The sequence below is a fragment of the Sorex fumeus genome, unplaced genomic scaffold (genome assembly GCF_029834395.1).
Source record: "Sorex fumeus unplaced genomic scaffold, SorFum_2.1 ptg000002l, whole genome shotgun sequence".
Taxonomy (NCBI): Eukaryota; Metazoa; Chordata; class Mammalia; order Eulipotyphla; family Soricidae; genus Sorex; species Sorex fumeus.
The window spans coordinates 55,989,471-56,015,867 of record NW_026606059.1 but is presented as its reverse complement, the minus strand read 5'-3'; the positions used below and the strand labels follow the sequence as shown (position 1 = coordinate 56,015,867).

General features: G+C 41.0%; 1 protein-coding gene across 2 annotated transcripts in view; it reads left to right on the top strand.

The window, feature by feature from the left end:
• The window catches only part of NSMCE2 (NSE2 (MMS21) homolog, SMC5-SMC6 complex SUMO ligase), a 302,562-nt gene that overhangs the window by 117,453 nt on the left and 158,712 nt on the right, over positions 1-26,397 (top strand). For both annotated transcript variants that reach the window (XM_056110551.1, XM_056110556.1), the window contains exon 4: positions 16,835-16,988. In XM_056110551.1, the coding sequence (XP_055966526.1) occupies positions 16,835-16,988 (154 nt within the window). The remainder of the gene's footprint in view (positions 1-16,834; positions 16,989-26,397) is intronic.

Below are 26,397 nucleotides of genomic sequence, written 5' to 3'. Positions count from 1 at the left end.
CTCCTCTAATGAAAGCCTTTCCATCTCCTTTTTGAATAGAGGGTTAAGACCCCTATGACCTGTTCCACCTTCCCTCCTTGTTCACATTTGACCTCAGTTCCTTCCATCTTCCCTTCTTCACAGTTTGCTTGTCTCCATTCAGATACCATGTCCTGAGTGAAGCCTTCCCTTGACTGTTTATCACATTGAGCTCACTCCATCTCATTTAACAGCTGGCTGTATGTGTGTATTTATATATAACTAGAATATGAACTTTAACTAGAATATAAACTTCTTGAGAGCAGAAACTCAGTTTCCTTTGTTTACTAATCTGTTCCCAGCACCAAAAGCAGTGTTGCCCTGACCGGGCATTCAGTATACAGTGGGGATGCGTTGAGCTATCCTTAAATCATGGACTTGGTACTCTAACCCAGTATTTTTCAGCCCGTCACACCTGTGTACCAGCACCTGCTTTGCGTACATGTCAGAGCACCAGGAGTTCTAACCCAGGCGCAGACCAGCAGTGAAACACTGGTCTAATACTTGCGCCCAGGCTATAAACCTCATCTCTAGCACTGCATATTTTTTAGTGGCTTGCAGTTTACCTACTTCTTAGCCTCAGTTTCCTAATTTAAGGAAATAAATCAAATGTATTTCTTCTCTTGTTTGTTCATCTGGGGCATTAACTAATCCATGTGAAGCACTTAGTTCAGCACCTTGACCATGATTAACTGAATTCAGACAGTTTCTGCTGCTAATTTAAGTTACCGGACTGTAGTTAACTAATTTTTCACCTTTCTACCTCTTCTGCTAGATTCCTCTCCACCACCCACCCCTTGCCTTTCCTGGGGTCTCAGAGAGTGAGACTGTCAAGAGGGCCTGGCCACATATGGTGGCAATGGGAATTAAGCTCACAGCTTCATACCCATCTTGGGTATTCCTTAAGCCACTGAGCCCATTTCCAGGCCCCTCCACTAAATTTTAGATTCAGCTCTGTCATTGTAACAATAATATGATTGCTAGAGGAAGGGATGGGGAAGTAGGGATTGTGCTGGAGGGAATTGGGAAAAGAAGGCCCAAAGATTCAAATTTCCAGATATTAATAAATTCTGGGAATTTTAATATAAGATAATAATAACGATGGTGATGATGACAATTCTGATAATAGAAGCAGTTGCTATTATTGGACCAGGGAGATGGCAGAAGGGCTAGATCACATGTTTGACGTGCAGGAGTCCCAACTTCTATTCTTGCCACCATGTGTTCCCTCAGCACCACTGGGAGTGACCCCCAAGCTCTGAGCCAGGAGTATTCCCAAGCACTTCTGAGGGTGACCCAGTAAACAAAAAATAAATTAGAGTGGCATTATCATTTGGGTGCTTACTGGGTAATTGGAAGTATTTTCTAATCCCAGGCTTTCCAGAACCTCCTGTGGTAATAGAAGTGTTCTGTCTGCACTATCAGAAAGGTAGCTAGTATCTGTGTTTTGCTCCTTTAGCACTGGAAATACAGCCTTAGAACCAAACTAAATTTTTTATTTTATTTAAATTTAGGATTAAGTAGTCAGCTGTAGTAAGTGGCTACTGTCTTTGAATTTTAAAACTTTGAATACTTTAAGTGCACATTTGTTGACTTAATATTCACAGCAAGGCTATACTTCAGACAAGTGAGAGAAAGGAAATCAACTTTCTGAGAGGAAATCAACTTTCTGAGAGGTTGTAAACTTGCTCAAGATTACACAGCTGGTGGGGGGCAGAAATTGGGCTTGAAAGCTGACTTCCCTGGAAACCTGACTACAGGAGTTTGCTGACACCTTCATGTTATTTTCAAGAATGTAATAAGTTCCACAGGCAGAGAGCCCAGGTGTCGTGTCCTATGTTCTTGCTACAAGGGAGACTGAGGAAATGGGTTTCTGGGTCCTGCCCTAGTCCTTCTTTTTATCACTCAGAGGTGGGAAATTCCCTAAACATGAGAAGGGGCTTCAAAAGTTTCTAGATGAGTGTGCTTGGCAGTGCATCTGTTATATATGCTTTCCCCCCAAACTTAAATTTGCTGCCCATGGCAGCTCCAGTGGAGTATCTCTACTGCCATGTTGGGACTCTGTGTAAAAGGAAACATTATGTTCCTCCTTTTCTTAGAAGGGGAAAGAGAGAGTAACTAGCCACTCTCTGTTTGTAAGGCCAGGATATTTGGGCCACACATGCTCCATTTTCTTCTGGGCCTTCGATACTCCAAAACACATAAGGTAGCAACTTTCACAACATATTAGAAGGAAAAGAAAGAGATTCATTTAAAATATGGAGATGGAACATTGTATGGCTGAAACCCAATCATGAACAATTTTGTAACTGTGTATCTCACGGTGATTCAATTAAATGAAAAATTTAAAAAGACAGAAAAGAAAGGAAAATATGAATATGTACATCACAAATCAGGAAGAAGTAGAAGTGGACATGTCAGTGTATCTGTCCTATACCCATAGTTGCTAAGTCATCCTTTTCCCTGCTACCTTCCTGTCTTTTGTCTTCAGCCAGCTCTCAGCCAATTATAGGCCTTTATCTAACTACAAGCCTAGACATTAAGGGAGGGAGATACAGGATGGGTGCCTCCCAAATGGTGCTCGGGGAAGTTGGGGGGCATTCCTGGCAACTTCTGGCCAGATGGGTTGGCACTTCAGTGCAGTGCTGCTGCTTCATCTCTGTAGTGTTGGAAACTACCTGTGTCACCTCGCTGGTGCCTGGAGCCTCCAAGGCCACACTTGGCAATGCCTTGGGGACTTCTGATGAAGCTTGTAGAGGGCCATGTAGGTGCCTGGAGGGCCATCCCTGGAGGTGCCAGGGATGGAACTGGCATCACCACATACAAGGCCTGCACCTTAAGTCCTGTGCTGTCTCTCTGGCTACAAGGCCTAGGCTTATATTTTTGGATTGCTACAGTGTTCTCATGATGGTTCTGCCCATGTGAAATAGTTGCTGACTTTTATTATGTTTTACCACTAAACATGGCAAGTCCAGGAGATACTCTTGGTTCCAGAAACATCTCCATTTCTTTCTCCCTCCTATAAAGCAACCCTTTTTACCCTTGATAATCAAGATTGATTGCCCCAACCAGTTCTGTAACCTCGCTTTCTGTCTGTTAATGTCATGAGAAACGCAGAATTGCCGGGTTGCAGTTAAAGTGTCTGTATCAGTGGAGGCATTGTTGAGTCCCTTGGTGAAATCATTCTTCTCTTGGGCACTGAGACTGTTAAACCAGCAGAACTAGAGTTGCAGCCATGGGAGAGAAAAATGCAAGTTGGTCATTAGGCGTGATGAGGGGAGGAGAAGATGTGTAATTCTACTGTTGTCCCTTGGTTCTTAGGCCCTTGTGTTATGTCTGTCGGAGAAACAATGTCATATGGTTATTATTCACAGTTACAAGCATCCCGAGGGACCCGACTAACCTCCTGAGGTGTTGTCTCTCAGGCAGCACTGGAACTAAACTGTCAGTGGATAATTTAGTATTCTGAGAGATCATAATGGATGATGGGATTCGGAGTAAGAATAGTGAATCCCATTAGCTTGAGCCCATTGCTGTTTGACTGAGATACCACAGTTATAAACACAACACCTAGTAAATTCGTGTGTGACATAGGTGTAGTGGACAGGACAAACCCATTTCAAATTCGGACTTTTAGTCTAGAGAGTAACAAATAACCCCTAATATATATGACTGAAATCATGTCACTTGTTATAAAAGATGCTGATAAAAGTAGGAACTTGAAGGCACCTGCTAAACGAAATTAAAATGAAAGGGGGTTTGGATGAAGTGGAAACAGCCTGTCCTGGACTCATTCTGACCTTGAGCAAGATGCTTAACCTCTGCACTGCCCATTCCTCACCTCTGTAAAACTGGGATTCCAAGATGTGGGTGTAAGACTGAGCCATGCTTGTGAAAAGTGCTATACAAGCACTAAGTGTTTTGTTAGTAATAATACTAATCCTCATCTCACCCTCCCTGTTGTGTGGCCTAAGTTTAAATTGAACAGTGTTTAAAGGATGATCTATGAACTGATCTCAATGTTTGTGTTTTGTGCCTTCTTACTAGTTAATCTATTTCCTTCATAGCACTTAGCACAGTCAGTGACAGCTGTAGTGTATTTCTCTGACTACTTGAATATGACTTGTTTTCCCCACCAGATCCTCAACCCCACAAGAGCACCCGGCCCACATCAGTCTGTTTACTATTATATCTCCAGTGACTGCATGTGATAGGCATTTGGTAAATATTTATTGAGTGAACTAGTAAATGAATAAATAAATAATCCGTGTTTCCATGAGTTTTGCCAAAACAAAACAAAATGAAGTCAAAAACAAAGCAAACCCCCTAAGAGGCATAAGCAACACTTTGGTTTGGTCATCTGTCACTGTGGGAATTGTAGTGCTGTGGTCTATGTGAATAAGTGATTTCTGTTGGTCGTAATCTTAAGAGCGGGCATGATGCCATGAGAAATTTATGGAGCAATTTTCAACAGCATAAATGTTTAGTAACAGACACACAGATGACAGCTTGCCTCAGTCCACTACCATCTGTTCGACAACTGTCTATTGTCTGGCCCTTAGATCTACACCAATGCCACTCTGACACATGCTGAAGTTCATTCATTTTCAGATTTTGTCTGAAGGATTTGAAGGATGAAAGAGGTTTCCATGTCTGGTTGGCTGCTGCTCAGTAATGGCGTATTACAACACCTTGGTCAACTGTGAAGTACGTTCCATGTGTCATAATGCTCAACAAGGAAGTATTCTCTCCTAAGTGCTTTGTCAGAAGTCAAACTAAATAATGGCACTAGGAAACTCACTCACCTACAAATAATTGGGTCCAAAAGTGTTCAGTTCACATTGTGCAATTGATCGCAGAAACTGGCATGAGATGAAGGGTATAGTCCAGGCTGCTCGTTATCATGTGACGTATGTGTGTGTTATCATGTGACATATGTATGTTGTAGCATATATTTTAAGGAGGACAAAGGCAGTATAATACGCTGTGGAAAATAAAGTGTGTCTCCGTATATGCTTGCAATTAGGTTGTACCAGTGAAAGCATAATGATTCTTAGCCTGGACTTGCCTTTCAATAAAAACTTTACCAAGCTTTTTTTGCTATAAAGTAGTGGAGACATATTGGCCTATATAAATTTACCCTGTGCATTGACCAGTTGGGTTGGTGGTGTGTCATCAGTGTGGGACAACTTCTGTAAATATCTGTGTGTTTAGCACAATATGTGGTACCCAATGGGACTCGGCAAATATTTGATGAATGAATATTTGAGGCCCCACTGAGACAATTCCCTCTTGATTCCCAGCCTGAAAGCATGTTCCATTAGTCATAGATTAAACTATGGATTGCAACTTGCAGTACTTAACTCTCATCTAATTCAAAGCAAATTGCTAGTCACTACTATGTACCCAGACGGACTTTCTCTAGGTGGTGTATTTCCAAGATGTAAATCATTGGGGATACATATCATTTTGGGGAGCCAATCATCTAGCCATGACTGGTTAGGAGAGAGTAATCCATCTGAGTCTTGGTTCAGTTACAAGAGTTATTAATTTTATACTAGATTCTCACATGACTCAAAAGCGTGTGAATGACTCAGTCCATTAATATCCCTTGCTCCTGTGATCTCCCCTCCCAGTGAAATGATAGCTATAAGGCAATAATGATAATTGGAGGAGAAGACCTTGACTTTGCCCTGAGGCAATAAAATGACACACTTTGAGTAATTGCACATACAAACATACATACATATATATATATATATAACATATATATACACACAATATTGTAGGGAAGAAATGAGGTATACCAGCATTATGCAAATATTTTTAGAAATGTATGTAATGCATTTTGACTAATAATATAGTTGGAGTATTGGAGGACTGTTTCAAATAGGAAGCTTCTACTTATGCTGAAAGATCTGCTGGAGGCCTGCCTTGATTGTTTTCCTGTCACCTCTTCGCTTGCCTTCCCATTGCCAACACAAGGTGAAATGCTATGGTTGGCCAGAGTGTTGGGTTCCAATTAAATGTAGCTAAATGCTCACAAAGTGATTATGAGTGGAATTGAGTGGTATGTGTAGGGATTGGTGTGTGTTTTCCCTACTTCTCCTCCTGCCTTTCCCACTAGTTCATTAAACAGCGATCTTGTTTTAGAGTCAGCACTTTTGAGACTATCTACCTCTGCCTCTGCTAAAGTCCCCAGTGAACAAGTCATCAAGTCCAATGGACACTTTTTTTTTTTGGTTTAATTTCTCTGTAGCAGCTAACAGATCATGAAAGGCAATCCTAGACTTTATGAATACTTTTCTTTTTAAATTCTTGGGCTGTTTTTGTTTTAAAAACTCATTTAGCTGCCCCATGATGTGGTTGGTGTTTTCCAGAGTTCTATCCATGACCTCTTGGTCACACTGTATTTCTGTTGCTTCAACTGAATTCCATACTGGGATCTGTTCATAGATTTCATGGCTAGTTTTATGGTCCTCTGCTGAACTGCAGGCCCAAGTAGCCCTAGAAGAACAGATAATGATAATAGTACCAACAGCAGTCATAGCTACTGGGCATTGAATTTTCCTGATAGACAGCCTGGTGCTTTATTGCTTCATTCCATCTGTGCTTCTAATAGCACTGTGAGGTCAACACTCTTGTGTTTTCCAGTAAGGAAATCCAAGGTTAGATGCACTTAATAAATTTTCCAAGTTCATTCAGTTAGTAGCAGAGCCTCATTTTAAATTTCAAATGTAGAGCCCTGGTTTTTCCAAATAAATACACAGGATTAGCCAATGGAGTCCTTGACCTTCTTTTCTCCACACCTATCTTATCTGTCATTCTTTGTCCAGCTTAAAAGGAGCCCATTTTATCCCTCCTGTAGAGGTCCAGGAATTGTGAATAAAAAATTATGTGTAAACACCCCCCTCCCCCCCCCCAATCGTTTGTAATGAATAGACATTTCAGACTTATATCTGTTCAATTCATCTTTTGTCTGGACTCCACATGGTTTTACAAATCAGAAAAAATATCTCTTCAAGATTAAGATGAAGTTATTAAAGTCTGGACTTGTGTCTCATGTGGCAACAGTCCTTGGGACTGAGCCACAGTTTCCTCATCTCTTCCTATTTCCCTATACCTGCTGGGATAGGGGTAGTATTTGCTTTGGTCATTGCTTGTCCAGCCCCTAGGCATTGGTGATACCTGGGCAAGATCATTAACTTTCACCACAAGTCTTCCCATGCCGGTATTTGCCCTAAAGCTTAAATGCTTTTCTCAAGTGATACTAGGGAGGTAGGAAAATTTCAGAGCCTAGCTGGATTGCCCCAAGACCCACAATTTAGGGTGAACCTACATCTGTCCAATCCTATGGTACATGTTCCTTCTTCCTTGACTTGTCACCTTCACATCAGCATCCTTTTTAATTTTCTGTGGAAGTGAACAGGTCACTTTCGTTTGCCCAGCTTCCCGTACCTCATCTTCCCTTGCCATTAGACTTTATATGCTTGCCTTTTACCAGTTGACAAGGACCTTTTTTCATCCCAGTGCAGTATAGACTTGCCTCCCTATCTCATTCACCACCATCAACTGGGCACCCCCTGGGTCATAAGCTGAGCACTGCATGCAGTGAAATTATCCTTCCCTGAGAGAAGCTTCACAGGTTAGCAGGCTGAGTCATTACATCTAGTGGTCTCTTTGGAGCCTTTCTCTTGCTTGAGCTCTCTTGCATCATTTTCCTCAAAGGAGAACTCAACTTCAATCTCTCCCTCACTTTCCTTCCCTACCCCCTCTCTCTTTCTCTCTCTTTCACTCTCTCTCCTTCTCTCTTCCTCTGTTTGTCTCTCCCTCTATCTCTCCCTCCTTCCTCTCTCCCTACCTCCCTTTGACCCCTTCTCTCCCTCATTCTGTCTTCCTTTCTCCACTTTTTCCCTCTTTCTTTTTTTGCTGCAGGGGAAAACCACCTGGCAGTGTTCATGAAGCTGCTTCCAGCTCTGTATTCAGAGCTCTGGGGACCAAGGATGGAATCTACACCCCCTTCATCAAAGCACACACACCAGCTCTTTGAGATATCTGTACAGTCAGCTCTCTTGCACGGGACAGTGATCTCTCTAAAGGAGATTTCTCTCTCTCTCTCTCTCTCTCTCTATATATATATATATATATGTATATACACACACACACACACACACACACACATATATATATATATATATATATATGGGCTGGAGCGATAGCACAGCAGTAGGGCGTTTGCCTTGCACGCAGGCAACATGGCCGACCCAAGTTCGATTCCTCCGCCCCTCTCGGAGAGCCCAGCAAGCTACTGAGAGTATCTCGCCCACACGGCAGAGCCTGGCAAGCTATCCATGATGTATTCGATATGCCAAAACACAGTAACAACAAAGTCTCCAATGGAGACGTGACTGGGCCCGCTTGAGCAAATCGATGAACAACGGGAGGAGAGTGACAGTGATACATATATATATATGAAAATTTTTTTTCTTTTACTTTTTTGTTGTTACTATTTGTTTGGGGGCCATTCCGGGTAATGCTCTAGGCTAGTCCTACCTCTGCTCACAGGGATTACTCCTGGCAGGCCCTGGTGACCATATATGGTACTATGGATCGAACCTGGGTTGACCACATGCAAGGCAAATGCTGTTCCTGCTGTATTATTGCTCCGGCCCCCCTTTTTTCCCTTCCTATGACATACCTTACTCCTGGTTTTCTTTTTTGCTCTTTTTAAAGTTTCTTTTGCATTTCTTTTCTTTTTTCCTTTGCATACTCCACTTTCCATTTTCCCAGCAGCTTGCTAGATTATCCCCAATTTGATGTTGTACATTTAAAACAGAGTCTCCTGCCCCTGCGCCTAGCTGTCCTCACTAGAACCCCTTGGAGGGGGGAGGGTTGAGTGTCCTCCCCGCCCTGAGCAGAGTCCCGGCAGCTGAAAACCTCTGGAACCCAGCCACAGCCATACTTAAGACCACTCTCCACATGCTCAGGCGAGCCTCACTCATGAAGGAACTGACAGGTGTGCGAGCCTCACTCATGACGGAACCCAGGTGTGCGGGAACCAGGGCTGAGATCTCTAAGCCTGCTTGGATCGGGACTGGGCCTCCCCCACCCAGATCCTCCATCTTCCAGTAGCTAGACAGTTACACCCACCGACTGTCCTCAGCATCGTGTAATCCCATCAACGGCCAAGATCCAGAGACTATAAAACCAAGCTGCCAGAAGCATGCAGCCGCATTTGCTGCCGCACAACCTCTTATTGTCTAGTTCTCGCTCTCAGAGAAACTGGCAGGCTACCGAGAGTATTCTGTCCACATGGCAGAGTCTGGCAAACTCCCCATGGCGTATTCGGTATGCCAAAACCCAGTAACAATGATGGGTCTCATTCTCCTGACCCTAAAAGAGCCTCCAATGTGGCGCTTGCTAAAATCTCAGGGCTAGGACAAATGGAGACGTTACTGGTGCCTGCTCGAGAAAATTGATGAACAACGGGATAACAGTGACGTTTAGAATTGCCCTTACTATCTTAAAGAAATGTAATGTACTGAGTTGCCCATTTTAAATATTAAATATTTTGAACTCATCATCAATCCCTTGTCTTATTTTTAGAAAAGACTCAGTGAAGCACCGACCCTTAAATTTGCACCCAAGCATCCCGAAGTGGCCCCACCTCCTTCCCACGCACCACCACTACCTGTGGTCCCTATCCGAGAGAGAGAGAGAGAGAGAGAGAGAGAGAGAGAGAGAGAGAGAGAGAGAGAGAGAGAGAGATTCATTCTGCTTCAAATATAGCATTGCACTTGGACCATGTTGCCAGCTAATAATTGTCATAGAGCAATAACTTCCTTCTTACTCTCTCTGTTGTATAGCCTATCTGCTTTAGCTGTGATGTTCATTTTTAAAAATATTCAGTGCAATGTCACTTAAAATGTTTCAGTGTCTTTGAGTCTTAGCAAAGACTAAGCTGCCTCTCAGGTCAGTCTCAGTTCACAGCTGGTCCCAGAGAGCTTCTGGGGCTCTTCTGGTCGTCTCTCCTCATTAGCAGCTTCCATATGGAGGGCATTCATGGAGTACCATTCGGTCTCGAATGAGTGATGCTCAAAAGCCTGACTTTTTCCTCTCTGAAGGGTCTTTAAAATTCCCTGTTCGAGCTATAGCAATAGTATAGTGGTAAGGTACTTGCTTTGCACATAGCCGATTTGAGTTCAATCACATATTCCCCTAAGCCCTGCCAGGAGTAATTCTTGAGCACAGAGCCAGGAGTCAGTCCTGATCCCTGCCAGGTATGGTCTCCAAACCAAAAAATAAAATAGAACCCTCTGTTAGCACAGTATTTTCTGGGTTTTTTCAGTATTTTCCATCATTTTCAAAGGAAAATACTATAAATATTATTAACCTGCAAACTTTTAAAAAGCCCATGTTAAAATTTCATTTGTCCACACTTTGGGTTGACTTGTGTTTCCCCCAAATTTACATGTTGAAATTCAGTAACTTCCTGTACTTCATTGATGTGATGATCTTTAGAGATAGTCTTCCAGAGGTCATTTATTAAGGTGAGGTCACTGGCCATTTATTAGGGTGAGGTCACCCTAATCCATTATCAGATTGGTATCTCTCAAAGAAGAAATTGGAGACATCTGTGCAGAGAGAGAACCATTGGGTGACATGGAGAAGTCTGCAATCCAGAGAGAAACCAGCTTTTCCCCATACCTTGCACCTTTGTCTCTAATATCTAGTTTCCAGAACTCAGAACTGTGAGAAAACAAATTTTTGTTGTCATGGCTACTTGATCCGCTGTATAATCAGCAGATTATATCTTGGTAAGGTCTGTCCTGAGACTGTGGAGTTAGGCTAGGCTGGGGGCATGGTGGCGATTTTGGATTGTGGAATCAAGCGACTGCTGGGGGCTCTGTTTGAGTGGGCCCCAGGCCAGCCACCCCCCCCCCTCCAGTTTACCCGGTCTGTTCAGCCATGCGTGGGTCTGAGATTAGCTGTTGTTCTTGATCTCTTTTGAGATTTATCTATGGGTTCCTGAAATAAGTCCATTAAATCAGCTTATATAGGTCAGCCTGAGGTGGTGTGTGGGCATGGCTCCCACATACCTAACTTTAGGCCGTTTAATTTCTTGGTAAACTTGGGCCCAAGTTATTGGGGTTAGACACAGCTGGCCATAGGCACAGCAGCAATTTTGGGGTATCAGGAAGCCTGAAGGCACCATCAGGCTTGGACTCGCCCCACAGGTACACGTTGACCTGCTGGCAGCACCATACCCTTGAGACTTAAAACTTCTGGGGGGAAAGAACTTTTGTATGTGCTGATCATTTATTCAGGGCTGGAGCAATAGCACAGCTGGTAGGGCATTTGCCTTGCACGCAGCCAACCTGGCCAGTCCATGTTGGATTCCTCTGCCCCTCTCAGAGAGCCCGGCAAGTTACCAAGAGTATCTCTCCCCCATGGCAAATCCTGGCAAGCTCCCTGTGACATATTCCATATGCCAAATACAGTAACAAGAAGTCTCACAATGGAGACATTACTGGGCCCGCTTGAGCTAATGGATGAATAGTGGGAGGACAATGCAGTGCTACAGATCATCTATTCAAATTAGATCTTTCTTTATCATCCCAGATTCAATGATAATGTCAAACTGATAAAAGACTTTGAGAAGATTTATCTGCATGCATATCTGTAATGTTACTGTTAAGATCTCAAGGAATTATGAGTAGATTTTATTTTATACATCCAGAAAAAGAGCCTATAATTCTTTTCTAAGAACTCATAATATTTTCTGTATCTACCCTAAACTCTCCATGTTATTTCAAACTTGTCTCATCTTGTTCTGTCTTGTACAGGGTATTCACCATGTATAATAGTTCTTTTCTTGAGACATAAAACATTAAATTGCCTTTCTTCTTTCTCTTTCTCAAACTGAGCTTTATTGGTTCTTTAGTCTTCTAGGACTTACTTAAAATTTTTAATTACATGTGAGACTAATCATTAAAGCCTCCCTGTGTTTTTCATAGCTTTCTTTGATGGTGGATCCAGGTCTGGTTGCTGAACATCCTCCATATAAAGAGAATACAGTTCCTACACTCTGCCTCTCTGTGCCATAAAATAAAATTTAGGTCTTTTGGAGTCAAGTTTAGTTTTAGTTCTCAACCTAGCTTCTCAAAATGCACAGCAGTTCATTTAATGAATATTTAATTATTTTCTCTCTGAGGGAGGATCATCAGAGCAGATAATTGCAGGTGATGTTTTGACTTTCACATGATTGATTATCATATTCAGAGATATCAGAAATACACCCCTTTGCCTTGAGTTGGAAGTAAGAATTTTGTATTTCTTTTTTTTTTTCCATGCCAGGGATCATACCCAGGGACCCACACATTACCACTAGACTCATCCCTGGCCCAGAATTTTCTGTTTAGTAGCCTTAGCAATTTCATGGTTTAGCTAATTCAACAATAGTAGATAAGTCATTTAACTTTTATTTAAGTTAAATGCTTATGAAATGGAAGAAGGTGGTAATCAAAATCAAGGTGAGTTGATCTCTAAGTTATCTTCCAACTCAGAAATTATGCTATAGTCTCATGGGAAGGAGGGTGGTACTGGCTCATCCTTCACGCCCTACTGAGGTCATGAGTTGCCCCCCAACGAGTGGCTCTCTAGCACCGCCATGGCTCCAGAGGCAAAAGGACTTAGTCCAGAGCCCGACAGCTTGCAGCAAAAAAGTGAATGGACCATTTGTTAAACTACAGTGCCATGCCTCCCAGGGAGGGAAAGGGTGTTGCTCCCTTCCCCCTCCTCTTCCCCCCCCCCCCCCACCCCCCAGCAAGGTGGCTGCTGCCTCAGAGCTTATTGCAAAGCCAGGTATGAGCTGGTGGTGATGGGGCAACTGCAGTCTCATGGGAAGGGGGACAGTACTGGCTCGTCCTTCACGCCCTACCGAGGTCATGAGTTGCCCCCCACGAGCAGCTCTACAGCACGGCCATGGCTCCAGAGGCAAAAGGACTTAGTCCAGAGCCCGACAGCTTGCAGCAAAAAAGTGAATGGACCATTTGTTAAACTACAGTGCCATGCCTCCCAGGGAGGGAAAGGGTGTTGCTCCCTTCCCCCTCCTCTTCCCCCCCCCCACCCCCCAGCAAGGTGGCTGCTGCCTCAGAGCTTATTGCAAAGCCAGGTATGAGCTGGTGGTGATGGGGCAACTGCAGTCTCATGGGAAGGGGGACAGTACTGGCTCGTCCTTCACGCCCTACCGAGGTCATGAGTTGCCCCCCACGAGCAGCTCTACAGCACGGCCATGGCTCCAGAGGCAAAAGGACTTAGTCCAGAGCCCGGCAGCTTCCAGCAGAAAAGTAAATGGACCATGCGTTAAATGCAGTGCCATGCCTCCCCGGGAAGGAAAGGGTGTTGCTCCCTTCTGCCTCCACCCTGTGCCCCCCCCCCGCCCCCCGCAGCAAGGTGGCCGCTGCCTCAGAGCTTATTGGAATGCCAGGTATGAGCTGGTGGTGATGGGCAACTGCAGTCTCATGGGAAGGGGGGTGGTACTGGCTCGTCCTTCATGCCCTACCGAGGTCACGAGTTGCTCCCCACGAGCAGCTCTCTGGCACAGCCATAACACCAGATGCACAGAAATCAATTTTGTAATTATCTGGCTCTTTGCAGAAATTCAAAATCCACATTATATGATTCTCATAACCAGCTATAGAAAACTAAGTGTTTCACAATGCCTTTTCAGTAATTGATTGTTGGGTGGGTGGGGGGGGGAATTCTAAACAATAATGGTGCATCTTTTGTCGAAATAATGAATGTAGTCAATGTAGAGAAGAGTTAAGTGGAAATCATCTGCCTCACAGGCATTGGGAGGGGTGGGAGGGGGGTTATATTAGGGTTCTTGGTGTGAAAAATGAGTACTGGTGAAGGGAGAGGTGTTTGATCATTGTATGACCGAGACTTAAACCTGAAAACTTAGTAACTTTTCCCACAGTGATTCAATAAATAAATATAAAAATAAGAATAAATAAATATAACTATGAAAAAAAAGTAAGGTGGAGTTCGTGCCCAATTCAATCAGCTAATCGGTGGCTGAATAAATAGCAGTATTCCTACATTTAAAAAAATTATGCTATATACTTTACTATTAAAAGCAACTAATAACTTATAATTGCTAGTTAATTAACAATAATTATGGGTTTTAGAGGTGAGTATATTTGGAACTAATAAGATTAATTACTGTGAAATGTATTGAAGTACTATCTTCCATGTGCTGAATGCTGGTTACAAAAATAAAGCAGATAATCTTTTTCAAAAAATTATGTTTTGCTCTCCAGTCTGCCATCCACAGTGGACCCATTGCCAAGATACAGATTTTGGGGAAAATAGTCTTCCCCATAAGGGAAAAATAGTTTTTTAAAAAAGACTTTTACTCTCGTTTGAACCCTTGCATACGATAAAAAGATGTCAAGGCCAATATCCAGGGTAAGGAAGAAATTTTGATCAGCAAAGATTGATCTTTGCTGGTAGGCAACTTGAAGATGGATATACTTTGACTACAACATCCAAAAGAAATCCACTCTTCATCTCATTTTGAGAATTTGGGGTGAAAGAAATCTTACACCACTCCCAAGAAGAATAAGCATAAGAGAAAGAAGATTAAATTAGCTGTCCTGAAACACTACAAGGTGGATGAGAATGGCAAAATCAGCCACCTTCGCTGGGAATGTCCTTCAGGTGAATGTGGTGCTGGAGTTTTTATGGCCAGCCACTTCAACAGACATTATTGTGACAGACGTTGTCTGACATACTGTTTCAACAAACCAGAGACAATTGCCAGTATGGGTTAGTAAAGAGCATGAACTCTAACATTGCTAAGTTTTGGTTCATTGATTAGAGTGATTTTAAAGCATAAAAAGATTATGTTTTATTGAGAAAAAGAAAGGAATAAGTACAAGTGCCTATTAATGGAACTTGTACTTATGCATCTATGGAAGTACTTTGGTACAAAAGGGTTTGGTGTCAGTAGCTTGAGGAAGAAGCCAAGGATCCCAGGGAGCACTTATGGATAAAAGAATGAAGAACAGCACTTCCAGAGAAATGGTAGGGCTAGCAACTGACTGTAGAAAGTAACGTTTGGGATGAGGAAGTAAAAACTGGGTACAGAGGGTTGTGTCCCCCAACACACACACCCATCCCCACCCCATGTGCTAGAGTCTAAAGAGGAAATAAGTGATGAGGAGAGTAGACAGGGGTGATTAATAAAGACTTTTTGTCTTTAAATATAGGCCTGAGGGGCCATTTAAATGCTTGGGGGCAGGGGGAAGAATCTAGAGAGAGAAAGTTTGATGGGAGATGGAGATGGGATTCAGAGCAAATCTAAGCACAAGATTAAGGATCGATAGTGCAGTTGGATAGATAGATTGATAACAGGTTAAAGCAAACTCGTTCGTTGGGGCATCTCCATGGGAGATGAATGCTACAGTATAAAGCCTGCTACTTTTGTGCTTGCGTGAAAGTTTATTGAAAGGATAAAGAACATCAGTGATGTGGAATTGATCAGAAAAGGGAGCACTTGGTCCTTGTTACAGCAGCAGATGGTAGAAGTTCAAGGGTCAAGTCTTCCTTTGTGAAATAGGAGCCACTCCCACCTGCTGAGGCAGAGGACATTAAGGAGCTCTGAAGAGAATGAAAGCTGGAATGACTTCTCAGTAATAGGAGGGGTCCATGCCAACCTGGGCTAAGGGAGGAAGTCATATTATCTAAACGGCAAGAAACAACTGTGTCAAAGACGACAGAAGTAAACCTTTCAAATCTCTTGGTGTGAAAGCAAATGCACATTTAGTTGAGGGAAATAAAGAGATTAATCTATGGAAGATATTCCTAAAAAATTAAATGTGGAAATTAACAATAGTCCATTTAATCCACTTCTGGCCATTTCCCGAGAAAACACAAAAATACTAATTCAAAGAGGTACTTGCTTTCCCATGTTTACTGCAGCATAACTTAGAACAGCCAAGAACTGGAAACAACTTAAATGCCAGTCAACTGATGATCAGCAGCTGAAGATGTGGTACATGTACACACTGGATGTGGTATTTATACACACTCAGCTAGAAAGAAAAAGTTCTGTCATTTACTACAACACGGATGCAACTAGAGTGTGTCTGATGAAGCCAGAGAGAAAGACAAATAGCATATGATTACATGCATATGTGCTAAGTGGAAAACATGCAAACAGATGAACGAAATCAAAACATCATGGAAGCTTTTGACTGGAAGACCAGTTAGTGGTTCTAGGAGAGGTGGGGAGGGGGGAGTTAGAACAACAGGCGCTGCAGTGGGAACTTAATATAGTTATTGTTTGGTTGGTGTATTTCAGTGATGTAGGCCTGAAATTTATGTAATAGAGTGTTTCAGTTAGAAGATCAGTAAAGAAAAATCTAAATGTAATTTTTTTAAAAAAGAAAGAAGCAACTGTGAGGTTCCTGTTCTGACAGAGTGAGAGGACACAGTTGTGATGGTGTGGAGTACCCCCACATCCCTGTAGTTCTTGGGAGACAGCAAGGGTCATTTAGGAAAGCAGAGGGTAAGTTGAGTCCCAGCAGACTATGCTGTGTGCCCTTGGTGTGCCAGCTCTCTGTTCTGAAACAAGTCTCCCACTCTGATTCTTTGTTGGACTGTGTGGGCTTCAGTTTTCTACCTCACTGTATTTTTACGTGAATAAAATCAATTGTTGTTGTTTTAAATAGTGCTTTAAAACGTTAGTATGATTCGTACAGTTCACACAGCAAACATTTAGCTAAGATTAGTTTATTTCCTTTGTCAGGTAAAAGAAGAACGTCCCGAAAAAATACCTGATCTGAAATTACTGGTGGAGAAGAAGTTTTTGGCTTTGCAGAATAAGAATTCTGATGCAGACTTTCAAAATAACGAAAAATTCGTACAGTTTAAACAGCAGCTGAAAGACCTAAAGAAGCAATGTAAGTCTGCATGCTTTGCTTTGGTTTTGCCTTTGAAATTAGGGAGCTGACCTGATGCATAGTCCCAGAAAGCTGATTTTATGAATTTGCTTATCTGCTTGGCTTGATCCTCTTTCTAAATTGCTTTTTATTGTGGTTTGCAATTCTATATTTTGTCTAACTTTTGGTTCAAATCAGCCTGCCCACTTTCGAAAGCCAATGGTTTCCACAAAGTGCTAAGAAAATCCCCCAGTTGCTAGACAAAATTACACCCTATCATTTCATTTCTGGGGACGGAATTGGGAAAATCAAATAAAGTGTTAAACTATTTTGTTCAACTACAAGTTCTGTCCTTCACATTTTGAACTACTGTGCCAAGCTCAAAATAACCACATTTTGATTCTAGTTTTGCTGCAAGTAAGTAGTAGCAATGTTTGCTGAGGTTTTTCTTCTTTGTTATGAACCCAGATCACTTTGATTCCTTCTTTGTGGTTGTGTGGAGTCCACGTGAATTTTTAATCTATTGCCTTTATCATAACTTTTTTTTTGTTGTATTCTTTTTTTTAAAAAAAATTGGGTTTTTTTTTGGTGAACATAGTTTTGATGCTTAAGAATTGAATAATTGAGCAAGTAATTTTTTTAAAACTGAAGGCTCTCCTTACCTTCATTTGCATATGCATAGATCAAGGCTGTTGACCGAAATAAGTTGAGTTCATGTTCATATTTGTACTTAGCGTAGGAGTTTGCATTTTGAAATAGTCCTTCTTTTAAATATAAGCATTTTTTCTAAAATTGATGCTGAGGTCTCAAAAAGTGACTGAGGAAGCTGCTTTACTTTTGTCTATTTTACAAATAACTTAAGTTTCACAATTTGGAAGGTTTTGCAATCATGATGAGACTTTTGCTTTTACTGTTGATTTAAGCATTTTTTCCGCATCTTAAGTTTATTTTTTGTTCTTCATTGAAACATCATATTTACCAAAATCATCTTTGTCATTTTCCCCAAAAGGTAACAATCCCCTCTAAACAGATAGTGAATGGTTTGCTAGAAACTTCCTATTAAAAAAAGATGCTAGCATATTTCAGTTTTGACACTGATCAAAATAACCAAATCTATTTGAGACCAGTAATTACAAATTATAGTAGGTTTACTCCTAATTCCTGATTTTTAAAGGCATTTTAAAATACAAGTTTAAGGACGAATATACACGCATATAAATTTCTTATCCCTCACTTACCGTTTTCAGAAGTACTATTTTATATGAGAAAACTAAAGGTTTAAGAATCAATATATTAATGATGAAACACTTCCTAATTAAGAATGTGTAACTTAGGGGCTGGAGAGATAGCACAGCGGGTAGGGCATTTGCCTTGCACGCCGCCAACCCGGGTTCGATTCCCAGCAGCCCTGAGCACCGCCAGGAGTAACTCCTGAGTGCAGAGCCAGGAGGAACCCCTGTGCATCGCTGGGTGTGATGCAAAAAAGCAGAAAAAAAAAAAAAAGAATGTGTAACTTAACAGAATGGTAAATGTTGGAATCATGATTATTGTTCTTGAATTCTTTCTAAAGTTGAGGGAGTGGGGACTTTCCCAATGCCAGCAGTACAGATCATTTAGATATGCAGTGAAGTCTTAGGACAGAGTATTTATATTTAAAGAAATACTGCTTTATAAAACGGTTTGTAGTATATTGTAAGACTGGACTTGAGACAACTTTCCCTTCTGCTGTTTTTCCTAAAACAGTCTTTGGAGTTCTTTAATTTCAAATGACAAAATGTGAATTACTAATGTCGTCAAAACACTGTTGTCCTCCTGTTGTTTATTGAGTTTGCTCGAGCGGGCCCAGGAACATCTCCATTTTGAGACTTGTTGTTATTGTGTTTTGGCATATTGAATATGTCACAAATAGCTTGCCAGGCTTTGCTGTGCAGGCGAGATACTCTCGGTAGCTTGCTGGGCTCTCCAAGAGGGGCAGAGGAATCATTTGGCTGGCTGCGTGCAAGGCAAATGCCCTACCACTGTGCTATTGCTCCAGCCCGCAAATTATTAATACTTTTCTTTAAATGCTCTATAAGATGCATATAACTTACTTAGCAAATGTGAATTTTTTTGTGCATTATTATTTACGACTGGAGCCGTAGCACAGCGGGTAGGGCATTTGCCTTGCACGCAGCCAATTCCTTCGTCCCTCTCAGAGAGCCCGGCAAGCTACCAAGAGTATCCCATTCGCATGGCAGAGCCTGGCAAGCTCCCCGTGGCATATTCGATATGCCCAAAACAGTAACAACAAGTTTCACAATGGAGACGTTACTGGTGCTGCTCAAGCAAATCTATGGACAATGGGAGGACAGTGCTATTATTATTATTTACATTGCCTGTTAGTCTATACCATGTCTAGAGGATTTATTTCTTTAGATTTAAACTGCTCCATGGGGGGGTTAGAGTGATGGTATAGCAGATAGGGCATTTGCCTTGCATGCAGCTGACTCAGGTTAAATCCTGGCATCCCATATGGTACCTCAAGCACTGCAAGGAATAATTCCTGAGTGTAGTAAAAGTAAAAGTAAAGTAAAGGCCCTCCCGTTGATCGTCGATTTGCTCGAGCGGGCCCAGTAACGTCTCCATTGGAGACTTTGTTGTTACTGTGTCTGGCATATCGAATACTCTCGGTAGCTTGCCAGGCTCTCCGAGAGGGGCGGAGGAATCGAACTCGGGTCGGCCATGTTGGCCGCTTGTAAGGCGAACGCCCTACCCGCTGTGCTATCGCTCCAGCCCTAGTCCTGAGTGTAGAGTCAGGAGTAATCCCTGAGCATTGCTGAGTGTGACCCTAAAACTGAAAAAAGAAAAAAGGTTCTGAGGATGCTGGTTAGCTTTGGATTTTATTCATTATATAACTAAATCCTCTGTTTCATAATGGAGCTAATCGTCTGTTTTGAGATATGTTCTGAAGGCTAAGCATTATGGTAGTAGTTTTTATTTTTAAAGATTGGAAAATACATTCCAAGGAGCGATCCTTACTTCAAGTTGCTTATTTTAGCAAAGACTAAAATATTTTTGCAGTATGTACTTATTTGAAAGGTTCCTTCATTAGAATAGCGGGCATCACATTTTCAGCAGCTTTATTATCACAACCATATATTGTATGGGATTAACATTTTATTACACCAAGATTCTAACTTTTTAAAATGCCAGGGAGCTCTTAATGGCAGAGAGGTTTGGGTTAGGCATTAAAATCATATAGTCTGGTGTGTAGACCTCAGTCCCTTGGATGGCCTTCAGACACTCTGCAGACAGGAATAAATCTGTTACTCAGCCCCAGCTTAGCAGCTGCTTCTCAATCTGTCTGTGGTCTCAAAATCCCTTTACATTTCTAAAATTTACTGAGGCCTCCCAGAGAGTTCTTGTTTACGTGGATTATAACTATTATAGCTATTGACATTGATCTCATTAGAAGTCATAACTGAGGGATTTGATATATTATGAAATATAACTATATTTTCTAAGCAAGGAAAAGTTAGTGAGAAGAATGGCAGTGTTCTACGAAGAATGGCAGTGTTCTACATTTTTTGCAAATCTCTTCTATTTGTGACTTAACAGAAAGCAGCTGGAGCCTCCTATTTGGCTGTGTTCAGTCTGTTGGTACATTGTTTGGATTGGAGTGTGCACAGAAAATCTGGCCTCACACATAGGTAGTTGGGCTTAATAAAAAATCTTGCAGACTCACCAGAAGTTTTCACTTTGAAAACCACAGACATGAAACCATGCTCACGCACCAAATCCAGTCTGCTTACTGTTTCTTTGTGGCCTGCAAGCCTAGAGTGGTTTTGGCATGTGTAACCTGTTGAAGGGGAGGGAGGCTATGTAGAGAAGAATACTTGAAACACGAAAGTTACATAAAATTTAGATTTTTGTATCCAAAAAACAAAAGGAAAGAACTGTACCTGCCCCCAATCTTAACCATCATTAAAAATCAGAGTAGATTTTTGTCATTGTTTTAATTTCAAATCTTTCTGTAAATACCATACATTGATCTGTAGTGTGTTTGGAACACTTTGAGTGCCTATGGTATTTGAATCATCTGGTACTCTGATATAAATAAAAGACAGGCCCTTTATTTGGAGAAGGCAGTATGCAAACAAAGTAATGTGAAAACCTTTCATAACAACTATCAAAGCAAAGCAAAGAGAAACATATCGGAGACAAATGTTGTACAATGTAGGGCAAAATGAAAATTAGAATAGTAATGTTTATCTGTGGGTTGAGTTGCCAGTCTGTGATAGGAGATACCTAAAGTTATATCTTAAAAAAAAAAAATTCCAAGGCTGGGAATAGCTCAGTGGCAGAGTGTACTGAAGAATTAAGATGGAAAGGGAAGGAGTAGTACAGATACCTGAATGTATCATCCCTAGAATACAAATCTACTTGATGTACTAGACTCATCCAAGGACATGATTATGCTAAAGGTGAGCTTTAGTTGTACTTAGTAAATTTTTTGGAGTAGTTGTGTCTTTACATGTACTGTCAGGAATTAAATCCAACTTCCTTGGACAGATAACTTCTGTGTCCTGTATTATTTAGGGAGATTATGTCTGCTCTAGATTCTCTGGGATATTAAAATGAGGTTAGTGGATGTTTGCAGATTCTGTACGTTTATATTAAAGTTATAATAGAAATATAAATACATAGCACTGTAGCACTTTCCTCCCATTGTTCATCGATTTGCTCAAGTGGGCCCAGTAACATTGTGTGACTTCTTGTTACTGTGTTTGGCATATCGAATACATCACAGGTAGCTTGCCAGGCTTTGCCGTTCGGGCGAGATACTCTTGGTAGCTTGCTGTGCTCTCCGAGAGGGGCGGAGGAATTGAAGTCGCATCAGCCAAGTTGGCTGTGTGCAAGGCAAATGTTCTACCTGCTGTGTTATTGCTCCAGCCCATAAGTATGTAAGTTTTTTTTTAATATTATATTAAAATATAATATCACGATCATGATCATCCTGTTGTTCGTCGATTGCCTCGAGCAGGCACCAGTAATGTCTCCTTCACCCTAGCCCTGAGATTTCAAAAAGTGCCAAGGCTCTTTCAGAGTTAGGAGAATGAGACCCATCATTGTTACTAGTATTTGGCATATTGCGTACACCACGGGGAGTTTGCCAGACTCTGCAGTGTGGGCAGGTTACATTCGGTAGCCTGCCAGGTTGTCCAAAGTAAGAACGAGATAATAAGATGTCCATGGCCGCCACAACAATCACGCTTCCTGGAACTGGATTTTATAGTCTCTGGATCTTGACCGTTGATGGGATTACACAGGCGACTGGGGAAGTTGGTGGGTGTGACCCCTGCCTACTGGAAGATGCAGGATCTGGGTAGAGGATGCTCAACCCCGATCCTAGCAGGCTTGGAGATCTCAGCCCCGGGACCCGCATGCCTGTGTTCCTCGGCCAGTTCCTTCTTGCGTGTGGAGAGTGGTCTCAGCATGGTTGTGGCTGGTTCTGGAGGTCTTCGGCTGCCAGGGCTCTGCTCGGGGCAGGGAGGGAAACTCAACCCGCCCCCCTCCAAGGGGCCCTGGCAAGGATATCCAAGCAATGGGGCAGGAGATTATATTTATAATATAAATATAAAAATATGAGGATACTGAGTGCAGTAGAGTGAAAAGAATAAGAATTTGTCAGTCAGAAGACCTAGGTTTGAGGCACCTAATATGTAGCCTAGTCTTGCATTTTTCTTAGTTCTAATTCTTGAAGTCAGACATATACAGATATATTGGAAGTGAAAGTTTTACTCTTGAAGACATGATGGCTAAGATTGAATTAAGGGAACAATTTCACAATAATTTGTTTTCCCAAATGGTAATCATGCTCTTACTAATCCGAGTTGTGAAATAAAGAACTAGATTTGGTTTAAAGCAGACAGAAAGACTCGGGTAAAATCACTTTATTTAAACATATGCTCAGGTAATATTTTTCTCTTCCTTGCATCTTTAAACTGCCTCCACAGTTACAAATTGAGGTTAACCACAGTATTAGTCATTGAACACCAGGAGAACTTAGAATTCAAATTACAAGAATATTCTCATTTTAACTATATATTTTAATGCTAAACTCTTTGTGTAGACACTTTCCTCAAGTCATCACAGTCTTTCTGGTATCCTGTCTACATAATTATTAACCAGAATTTTTAGTGTAGATAAGCAAGGCAGAAATTGAAGACAATGAACAGTAACTGATACTTAGAAATCCCAAGGTCTTTCGGTTTGTGATCTGAATTAGAATTGCTTATGGATCTGAGATCTTTAGTATTAAAATAATTAAATATAAAATATAATCTTGGTTGGTGCATGTAAATGGCAAGAATAAAGGAGTAACTGTCTTTTCATGCAGAGTTGCTCATTTGAAGATATTCACTACAAATATAGTTAGTATATTTTGGTTTATGAACTCTGGAGACTAGAAGCTAGTCAGATCATTGGATTCAGGAGTGAACCCACTTTTCCAGTTATAGTGATATAAGTCTCAAATATGTATCTAAGGTAGGAATTTACACTATAATTTGTAATTGCAAGGCTTCACAAATTAACTCTAACAGGTACAACTTAGATCGTAACAGTAATAAAATAGGGAATGACCATTCACTTCTCCAAATGATTCAAAGGGAGTGCACTATTGAGTGTCATTAGTACCTGCACTTTATTTTCCCTTGTGGATTGTTTTCTCTTTTCTTTAACATCTGTTCAGACCTGAAGGACAGAACCATGAATTAGGGATTTTTTTTTTTTTTTGGTTGGGTAGAGGGCAGCAGCAGAGGTTGAACCCAGGGCTTTAGAGATGGGAAGCTACTTTCCACCACTGAGCTATAATCCCAACCCTGAGGGTAGGGACTTGTTTTGTTTATGGTCATATTCCTCGAAATCCAACATTGAAGTCTAGGTATATAGTATCTGTAGCACAAGTGCTTGTTGGCACAGGAATCTTGAAATCTGTCATACGCTTGAGACACCATGCCTGTAATGTTGCTCTGGGTGTGGAACCAGAGTTGCCAGTTCATCAGGCTCTTTTGGAAGACCCAGAAAGCTAGTGAATTATTTTGCCACTGCTAGATTTCTAAAACTGTCAGCAAAGCTACTACTTTCTGTTGATTGATTTTCCCTGTAATAACCTTTTCCGGTGCCTTGTTAGGCCCTCAATAAGGGATATGGACATTCTTACTTCTTCAGAGAACAGAAGGAAAGGGTTGTTTTTTTTGTTGTTTTTTGTTTTTTAGAATACTGCAAACTGAGGTCACAGTGTGCAATTCACATTGTTTGGAAATATGTAGAAGCCTAGTGGGTTCTATTGAAAAGCAGATGGAGATTCTTTGATATTCCACATAGGGGAGTTTCTAATCCAGATGCAGCTGGACAGGGGGATCATTGAGGAGATAAGAACCTGTGAAGGTTGGAAAGATGCATGTGTATTTTGAAATCTGGAGGGAAGAGAGGAGACACAAAAGTGGTATCAAGAGAGAAAATTTTTTGCTGTGTCTCTAGAAGTAAAAAATACAATATAAATTAGGTAAAGTGTTGACAAATCTGACTTAATCAGGTGCTTTTCAACCTGCAAATTTCTTTGTCATAAATTATAACTGTATCCAAACTGTATTGCTGGCAGACAATTAACCAAAGTTCAAGACTTTTAAAGATGGAATCACTTCATCTTTGTCTTTATATTCCGTTTGTTCCATGAATTAATGAGCACACTCGCTTAATATTTATAGAACAGAATTCTTCCATTGGAAAAATAAGTCGGAACCTAATTAAGGCAAAACTTTTTTAATGATAAAACTTTTTTTTAGTCTTCAGTTATGTTTTTGATAAAGAAGAGATAAGAAGAAAGAAAGTTAGCAGTCTGCATTCGGAAGCAAAAATTAACAATTCATATAGTCTTTAAAAAGCTCTTAAATTGCTCAAAAATAGCAACGACCAAGCAACATTTTATATATTGGTAATCTCTTATGCCCTCCCGTTGATCGTCGATTTGCTCGAGCGGGCCTAGTAACGTCCCCATTGGAGACTTTGTTGTTACTGTGTTTGGCATATTGAATACTCTCGGTAGCTTGCCGGGCTCTCCGAGAGGGGCGGAGGAATCGAACTCGGGTCGGCCATGTTGGCCGCTTGTAAGGCGAACGCCCTACCGCTGTGCTATCACTCCAGCCCAAGGGCTGACTGGCTCAAGGGTTAGATACAGCAATCTTCACACACTTTCCTCTAAAGAAACTTCTTTGGATCATTTTTGGTGGATTATTCATAACAGGCAATATGAAATAAATTATTTAGGTCTTGCTTTGGTGGCAAGGTTTGAGGATTGGGTGGAAACACTCGAAATATGGTGGTGGAAAGGTGTTGAAATACTAAATGTAACAAAGTATTGAAACAACTTTAAAAATAAAATAAAATTTAAAAACTTTTAAAAATTGCTCAAAAACTCAGTCCACAGATTTTTAGTATATATATTTTATAGTATATGCATGTTGTGTGTGTGTGTGTGTGTGTGTGTGTGTGTGTACACCATTTTTACTGCCAAAGTGGAACCTTGCTCAGGATTTGTGTGGCTCACTTTAACTGTGACTGCTTAGAGCAATTAAGGAAGTTTTGGTTAAATTTATATTTGCTTCCTCTTTAGTTGACAGTTTTATCATCTCCATAGTTTCATTCAGTCTTCATTTTTTATGTTTTATGATGTTATAATGCCATCATTCACTTACTAGATGATCATTTATTGTTGGGAAGTTCTATAAGTTCACAACAGAAATTGACCTTTATAGCCTAGCCTTCTTTTTTGGCCTGAAGAAAGAAATTTCACTTACGCTCATTGAATGAAATTTCTGCTATTAAATTAAATTAAATTTCTCTTTAATTCTTTGTCTGTTTGCTTCTCTGGCTCTTCTTCGAGTTTGACCCTTCTAAGTCTTTTTTCTTGTTTTTGTTCCATTTCCTCTGCGATGTAGGTTTTTTTGTTTTGTTTTGTTTTGTTTTGTTTCCTGTATGTTCTCTTTCCATCATCTAACTTAGGAAAGCTAGCTGATGCCATTCTCTTTGGATGATGCAGTGACCCCTAGTTATGAAGAATATAGGAGATATGGGGGTGAGAGGAAGCACTGAGAGAGATGGAGCTGTTTGTCCTTTCTTATTGAAGTTGTGACTTTGGGAGGAATTTTACATTTTAAAAACAGATTTGAGATACCAAGCAAATAATGAAGAGAAATAAATGATAAGTAATGGGGAGAGAGGAGATTCATTAAAGTTGGATTGATTCTGTCAGGGTGAAATTTCAATCATGGTTGAGTTTTAAAGTGATAAATTAGTTTTTCTACAGGCATTTTATATTAAATACCGAAGAGGTCCACCAATTTCATCATTACTTTAGATTTACCCTCAATCTTTTGGAAAATAGTAC